The 8,465-nt window shown below is 37.8% G+C and overlaps 1 protein-coding gene across 1 annotated transcript; it reads right to left on the bottom strand.

Moving 5' to 3' along the window:
• Positions 1–1,355: 1,355 nt before the first annotated feature.
• Positions 1,356–2,433, bottom strand: LOC149397712 (cysteine proteinase inhibitor 1-like). The gene is made up of 4 exons (XM_089613962.1): positions 2,155–2,433; positions 1,952–2,083; positions 1,694–1,872; positions 1,356–1,611 (listed from the first exon to the last, which is right to left on the bottom strand). Exons 1-4 carry the CDS (start codon positions 2,266–2,268, stop codon positions 1,509–1,511), a joined length of 528 nt encoding a protein of 175 aa, XP_089470088.1. The 5' UTR covers positions 2,269–2,433; the 3' UTR covers positions 1,356–1,508.
• Positions 2,434–8,465: the final 6,032 nt, after the last annotated feature.

Here is an 8,465-nt window from a genome sequence, read left to right as displayed (position 1 = left end):
AATGTCCAATTTTACCTGAAGGGTTCGGACGTGAAAAAACATAAAATTGAAACATAGCATATATATATATATATATTATATACATATACACACTAAATTTAATGTTTCAAACTAGTTCATTTTTAAGGAGTTGGAGACAAGTATTTCACTATGTAAAATCAAGTAAATAAGAGACAAAGTCACAGTGCACCGCAACTTATCGTAGACTGCCGCTACACGCCGCTATGCACCGCAACCTGTCAAACTGCTTCAATGTCGTTAAGCTACCTCAACCCGCTGCAACCCACCGCAACTTATGATAATTTTATATTTTCAAAGTTTTACGAATTTTTTCTAGAAAAACGTAAAAGAAAATGTTAAATCTTAATTTTCGTATCACGGAACACTTCGAAAAATGAAATAACATTTTATATAACATGAAAAATGACATACTCATTACGATCCGAGATTTTCGAAACGAGTCCTCTTTATTCCAAGATATTCGTCATTTTGCGTCTACAATAGTTTGCGATGGGATATATCTTTTGCCTCTTGGTTGTTAATGAGAGAACTCGAAATAGAGTGGGAGGAAAAAATAGGAGAGAGAAAAGAAAGAGAATGAGCGTAAAATAGATAAATTGTGTTCAAGGGTATGTTAGTCAAATGACACATATATTTCATATTTTAACCAAATGCCTAGTATTTATTGAATAACTCACTATCACTCATAGTTTTCAAAATTACCCAAATGCTATACGGCCAACTTGTCGCAACCAAGGTATAAAATATCAATACCGATACCCATACCGAGGTTTTGATTTTACGGATATATCGAGTATCGACAGATATTTTATAACAATTTTAATACCGACTACAGATTATATCGATGATATATCGATGGATATATCGACTCGCAACTTTCATCCAGAGTACAGCTCTGACATCAATGGGGTAAAAATTCTCCTCCAAACTATAGCTTCGATGTCAATGGGGCCAAATTTCTCCTATAACAAACCGTGAAGCCACCTCCCTACCCAACACTCTGAAGTTCTGAACGCACCTAACCCTTCTGGAGAAACCAACTCTGGTCTACTTGAGGCCGCCTGTCCCACTTGCCAGCAAAGACTTAAGACGAAGTTTTACACAGATAAGCGAGAAAGTACTTCTTCTTGAGGCCGTAGTATTATCTATTTTCTCACAATCCAAATAAAATCACAAACACATGAAACATCCATCCAACTCTTATAATAAAAAAAAAATAATAATACCACACATATCTTTGTAAAGTTTGGTCTATTGGACCCCAATAGGACTAAAACATATCACATCAATATAGACATTATCTATTATATAATAATAGCAGGCAAAGTGTATAAATCTACAGCAGCACGTCTGAAGAGAGTATGTTTGTTAAAGAAGAAACAGGTAAGTAAAGGGTTAATCCACGATCAAGGTGGTGGTGTTACTATGCTAATGGGCTAACACGAACAGTTAAATAGATCATAGTAGAGTTCTCAGATTTTAAGCCTTTAACTATCGGGGGTAAATACATTCTTGGAACTCTCGCTTTTGCTGCCATCAGAACTTCCACTTATGTTGCTGCTGGGAGTAGAGCTATCACCTTCACTGCCACTGTCAATGATACCAAACAGATTGAGGAAACATATATAAAGAATAATGGGATAACTAAATACAAAGATGAGATTCTAGTGACCTTGAATAGTATTTTGCAGGCCTGAATATGTACAGAATATCTGGCTCGTCCAAGGATGGGTTGAAGACCTTGGCTTCGTAAAAGCGTCCATCGGTGCATTCCAAGGTCACGTAAGCAAGGATACCCTTCCCAATAGTACGGATAGCTCTCACAAGCCTCTTAAACACCAATTTCGTACCCTGCAATGTAATGGTGAAATAACATTAACAAAATCCAATAAGTAGCGAATTTAATAACAACAGATTTTGAGAAACAAACCTTGAGTCTATTGAATTCTTCAACAGCATACTTGGCTAGTCGAACTAAATTAGCATTATTCATGTTCACGGCGGGTGTGAGGTAACCCATACAGTCATCATCAGGATCGTCTAGTGCTTCAGCACCAAAACCCTAGAATCGATGAATGAGTCACGATATGAGTATGTGTGATAAACTTACTATATTGGATGCGAAATTCGTACCTCCGTAGCGTGGACACTCTTGATGTATTTTGTAAACCATGGATATTCGCAATCGTCGGGTTCCAAAGGAAGATCCACGTCCATACCACTGAGCTCAATATATTCAACTTCCATGGTCTGAAATTCGTGTTCCTCTAACAATACAAAACAAACGATAAAACAAGCCCTAAATCGCTAAGATGTTGAGGAATGGAGGAAATTTGTTGCTTAAGAAGAAAAACAAAGCCCTAATTCGCAGTCGAAACAAATAGAAAAAGAACGTGTATGTGGGAGTCGATGTTAACGGATGTCGGGGAATGAATGAAATTCGCTGCTTTTAAACTCGCGCAGAGTTACATTTATATCTCCTTCCGTGACGATCCAGCTTTTAAACTATTTTACCACACACCAAGCCCAGCCCATATTTCATCACACGTTGCCCCAAGTAATTTAGGACTAATGGGCCCAAGTGGACTTTTCATGCATATAATTACGTGAAATTTGCTGTTGAAGTCACAACAACACATTATTTCATTTGTATCACAAATGAGTTTAAATTGCAAGTAAGTTACTTTTATTTAACAAATCACGAGTAACCCGCCATGTCCCAATTTAAAAATAAAAGATTTAAATTTCGCCGAAATTCTCCGATTTTCGCCGACGACGTCGTTTTTGCCGAGAAAACGGCCGACGAACTCATGAAAGTAGTTATTCCCATGTTATGTCATTCGATTTTCTCCGAAAACGACGTACCGTTTATAAAGAAAACGATCGTTACTATGTGCCGTTTCAGTCTGACAAAGAAGAAGAAGAAGAAGAAGAAGGAGATTCCGGCGACAATTGGCGAAACCTGGGGTTTTTCCTTTTGTCTCCACAAGGCGTAGTGCAAACTCGGGGCTCTTCACCACTATTTTTTTTTATCATTAAAGATATTGGTGATGCACTCTTTGCCGTGTTAGTAGATGAATCTCGTGACGTTTCTATGAAGGAACAAATGGCTATAGTTTTGCGATATTTGAACAAGAATGGAGATATAATCAAACGATTTGTTGGTGTTGAACATGTTGCGAGTACCACTGCTCTCTCGTTAAAGGCAGCGATTGATAAATTGTTCTCTAAATATGGTTTGAGTATGTCAAGATTGCGTGGGCAAGGATATGACGGGGCTAGCAATATGCAAGGTGAATTCAATGGCCTCAAGCACTAATCTTAAAGCAAAATCCATCCGCTTTTTATATTCATTGCTTTGCTCATCAACTTCATTTAGCTCTTCTCGGTGTGGCAAATAAACAAATACATATAGCATCCTTCTTTGGAACAATTTCTATTTTACTAAACGTCGTCGGATCTTCCTCAAAGCGTTGTGACATGCTTCATGGAAAACAAGTTGTGGTGACCGATGAGGCATTAAAGATTGGTGATATGCTAAGGGGAAAAGGCTTAAATCAATCTACCACTCTTAAAAGGCCGGGTTAGACACGTTGGAGTTCACATTATGACACTTTGATAAGTGTGATTCACATGTTTCCCTCTATCATTGATGTTCTTGAAAAGATTGTAGATGAAAAATTAAGCATGGAACAAAGATGTGAAGCAAATAGCCTCTTGGATACGATCCAATCATTTGAGTTTGTTTTTAGTTTGCATTTGATGAGAAAGATGTTGGGGAGCACGAACGAGTTGTCAAAGGCATTACAACGAAAAGATCAAGATAATGTAAATGCGATGAATCTTGTGAAGATAGCCAAGACACAACTTCAAAAAATGAGAAATGAAGAATGGGAGTCGTTACTTGATAATATCTATTATTTTTTAAAACTACAATATCGATATACCGAGGATGAATGATAGATTTGTTATGCGAGGTCGATCGCGGCGCAACGTGGAAGAGGTTACAAACTTGCATCACTTCAAAGTTGATATATTTTATGCCGTCATCGATATGCAACTTCGAGAGCTAAATGACCGTTTTACCGAGGTGAACACGGAATTGCTTCTTTGCATAGCTTGTTTATGCCCTCGTGATTTATTCTCTTCTTTTGATAAAGGAAGATTAATATGTCTTGTTAAGCACTATCCGGAAGACTTTTCTCCAATCGACCTTTTGAAACTTGACGATCAACTTGAAAATTATATTTGTGATGTTCGTTCTAGCATGGATTTTTCACAACTAGGAGGTATTGGTAATCTCGCTAAAAACATGGTGAAGACAAAAAGAAATCAAGTGTACCCTTTGGTCTATAAACTCTTGAACTTAGCTCTTATTCTTCCCGTTGCTACCGCTACAGTTGAGAGATCATTTTTTGCTATGGCTATTTGTGAAGAGTCAATTACGCAATCAGATGAATGATAAGTGGATGAATGAGAGTTTGATCGTATACATAGAGAAAGATATTTTTTATTAAAGTTGAAAATGAAAGTATTATGCAATATTTTCAATGTATGGGTAACCGTAGAGGACAATTGTAATGAATTAAATTATGATTTTTGTTGTTAGTTTCTTTGTGCCACTCCTCAAGAATTTCTAGCTCCGCCACTGTGTGTATATATATATATATATATAATACATATATATATATATATATGCACACACGAGTATATAATAAGAAAGAATTAAGAACTACAAATATTTAATTTTTTTGCTTCATATTTTTTTGGATAAAAATATTGTTTTGTTGTCACTAAAGCCAAACTGAAGACTGACATTTGTCCCTCAAGCATAAACCACCTGTCGAATTCTTCACAATTTTAATAAACACACACATACACACACACAAATAAACAAAGAAAAAATCTAACCAAAAAGTTCAACCAGGATTGTGATGGCAACATTGATTCTTTATTGAGGGGATAATTATACAAGTTTACTAGTAAAATGCACAGACGTCCAACCAAAACAGTTTTCATTGCCTTAATCTCCTCTCGTATTTTGCAGGGAACGGGAGATTTGAAACCATAAAAAGATACCAAATATTCCCATCACAATTTTCCATCAGGAGAAAGGGAAAGATTGGGGGAGCAGCCCCATGAGCCTTCGGCAATCGGAGGCTGAGCGGTATGAACTATGAACCATGACAGGTTAGGTGTGCCTACACACATCTGTTGGCTATTCAATCTAGGATCAACTACTTTCTTTGTATTCTTGCATGCTAATAGAAGAATTACTATGACACTATTATCCTAGTGTGGAATTACTTGCTTAGTTTAACTCTATCACAATTAAACGTGGCCTAACAGTAGCGGGACGGATGGAATCCCCGCTACCGTTAGGCATGGTAACGGGACGGGACTCCTGTTATTTTGACTAACGGGACGCGGTGGTCCCGTTAGTCAGACCGAATTTTTTTTTTTAAATCTGGCCGTTGGATCTAAAAAATAGCCGTTTTTTTTACCGTTGAAATATATCCATTTGAGCATTTCGGCCGAATTTTTTTTTTAACCCACTTATTTCTAAAACCTATAAATAACTCTCAAGCTATCAAACTCTCAAACTATCAAATTCTCAAGCTCTCAATATCAATTTTTCATGGCATCTTCATCCCACAACCGAGGAGGTCGAAGGGGAAGAGCTTCCCGATGTCAACATATGCACCGATTTGATGAAAATTGGTTGCACTTGTCTCAAAATGCCCCCGACCTAAACACCGAATACAGTTTCGATCCAAATTATGTTGCTCCTACTTTCGCCCATTCTGAATTCATCGAAATTCCAAACACCCAAGTACCATACTGCCCTCAAATGGATCCCGAGCAAACCTATCAAGCTCAAATTCCGACATTCGAAGTGGCTTATGAAGCATTTCAAGAATACGAGCAACATATGCGTGAATCCCAAAATCCAAATGAAGAAGAAGATGACGATGAAACCCAAAATCAAAATGAAGAAGAAGAGGAGGAGGAAGAAGAAGACCTAACACCACCTCCACCTCAACGTCGAAATCAAAGTCAAAGCGATCCTGCCGTTAGTGCGTCACGACCTCGACAACGTGAACTACAAGAGGAGACACAGCAACGACGACAACGACGAGCACGACAACAACAACAACAGCAACAACAACAACAACAACAACAACAACAACAACAACAACAACAACAACAACAACAACAACCACCTCCTCAACAACAACCACCTCAACAACAACAACAACAACCAACTCAACAATCACAACAACTACCACGACGTCGAAGTAAGTCCGTTGTGTGGACGTGGTTTGAAGAGGTGATTGTGAACGGCGAAAAAGCCGAAAAATGTCACAAGTGTGGCAAAATCTTCAGCGCTCACAACACAAGAGTTGAGACGTCGCTCTTGTGGAGCCATGACATGCACTGCCAGGGGACGAAATCTGGAGCCTCATCAAGCGCTGTAAGTAATATCGATCATGTAGTCTTTAGACGTGATTTAGTAGAATACTTTGTTTCCACCGATCAATCTTGTAGTCATATTGAATCTCAAGGCTTTGTTAGTTTTATGAGTTCTATAATTCCAAACGTTCAAATCATGTCTAGGAAAACCTTGAGATCCGATATCCTAAAATGGTTTTTAAGAGAAAAATGAACAAATGAAAGCCACAATATCATCTGGTAGGTATAGTGTATCCTTAACCTCGGATATATGGATTGGTCAATCAAAGATGGATTTCATGAGTGTTGTAGTGCATAACATAGACGATGATTGGAACCTCAACAAACGTATCATAGCCTTTAAGAGGATAGAAGGTTCTCATACTAGTCAAAACATCTTAGATATCATAGTTAGTGTTATAGCTGAGTGGGGTTTGACCAATAGGATTATCTCATAACCTTAGATAATGGCACAAGCAACAACGCCATGGTTAGAGAGTTAAAAGATAGACTTCATTGTGACGATACCCTTTTGCATCAACGATGCGCTACCCATATCTTAAACCTTATAGTTCAAGCTAGAGCCGCTATTATGACCCTTCCATCAACAAAATTAGGAATTGTATTAGTTGGATCAATAGTTCAACCAATAGAGTAGACGAGCTTAAGAGACGCCTTAGACACAATGGTCTCCAAGAGCGTACATTTCATCTAGATAACAAAATTAGATGGAATTCTACCTTTCTTATGTTGACCAACTTTTTATCCAAGCATTATGTCAATGTTATTGTTTCTTACATTAACAGTGAACATGGCGATGACGCTATTTTCGAATATGATATTAAGATGGCTGAATCATTTGTTTCTTTTCTTGATTTTTTTACAAAGAAACTTGTTACCTTTCCGCTGTTTACACTCCTACTTCCTTTCTCGGTCTTCATACTATGACCGCAACTGCTGTGCATTTTGATAAGTATAAAAATGAAACAATTTTTGAAGATTGTATTCAAGCAATGAGAGCCAAGTTTCTAAAATATTGGGGGGTTGGAAAGTTTCCATTATTATACGGTTTTGGAGCCATTCTAGACTGTCGATGTAAAATTGGTGGATTAAAAAAGTTTCTTAAGTACATTAGAAATCATTTCGATGATCAAGATTACATTGCACTTAATCTTGCGAGGATCGTGCAAGCTTTTTATGATTTTTTCAGGGTTTACGAAGCGAAGCTCCTACCGCAATATTGAACGCAATCAAGTCAATCACAGACGCAATATCCAAGAAAACACTAATACACGAATGTGTTCGTCAACGCGCCTGCTTATAGCCCATCTCCTTAACAACATGAAGGTGGGACAAGTCAACCGAGGTCGAGCCCAGCCGACACACGTTCCCATCCCGAGATACAAGAGTATGATCGAAACGAGTGGGTCAAACCGGACGACGAAGCCATCGACCTCTTGGTTTGGTGGAGATAGAACTCAAGGAGGTTCTCGGTGTTGTCATCTATGGCACAAGACATCCTCACCATCCATGTTTGAACGGTGTCATCTGAGGCGACTTTTAGTAGCGCAGGACGCATCCTCAACAATAGAAGATGTAGCTTGAAACCGGAGATGGTCGAAGCATTGACATGTGGTAAGGATTGGATTCAACATAGAAATCGAGCACAAGAAACATTCATGTGCCTTGATTTTGCAAATGTAAACATCAATGGTTAGTCTAACTTGTATAACTAAGGGATATCCCGGTCCTTGTCCGAGATAATTTTTCAAATAATTAACGAGGTAAGGGGTGCTCTTTTTCCTCGCTGTCCCACATTTTTAGGGGTCGGTGAGGTTTTTTAGGAGGCCCATTTTTAAGTTGACACTCTTCTTTATTATTAATTTCTACTCATTTAGTTTAAAATCCTTTCAATTACATCCTTCTATATAATTATTTAAAATCTTTTAAAAACTATTTTTCTTTTTTTCTTTTTTTTTAAAACCTAACGG

This window comes from Urtica dioica, chromosome 5, assembly GCF_054948205.1.
Source record: "Urtica dioica subsp. dioica isolate 48M chromosome 5, U.dioica_male_clone48M_v1_H2, whole genome shotgun sequence".
NCBI classification, from domain to species: Eukaryota; Viridiplantae; Streptophyta; class Magnoliopsida; order Rosales; family Urticaceae; genus Urtica; species Urtica dioica.
Note: the sequence above shows the minus strand (reverse complement) of the source record. Positions and strands in the feature narration are given on the sequence as shown.

What these genes read in the sequence shown, in the direction of transcription:
- LOC149397712 (XM_089613962.1), bottom strand. Translation starts at nt 2,268, where the DNA reads ATGGAAGTTGAATATATTGAGCTCAGTGGTATGGACGTGGATCTTCCT. An exon ending in AAGAATTCAATAGACTCAAG is followed by an intron (nt 1,873 to 1,951) that starts GTTTGTTTCTCA and finishes ATTACATTGCAG; the next exon opens with GGTACGAAATTGGTGTTTAA. An exon ending in CCTGCAAAATACTATTCAAG is followed by an intron (nt 1,612 to 1,693) that starts GTCACTAGAATC and finishes TATCATTGACAG; the next exon opens with TGGCAGTGAAGGTGATAGCT.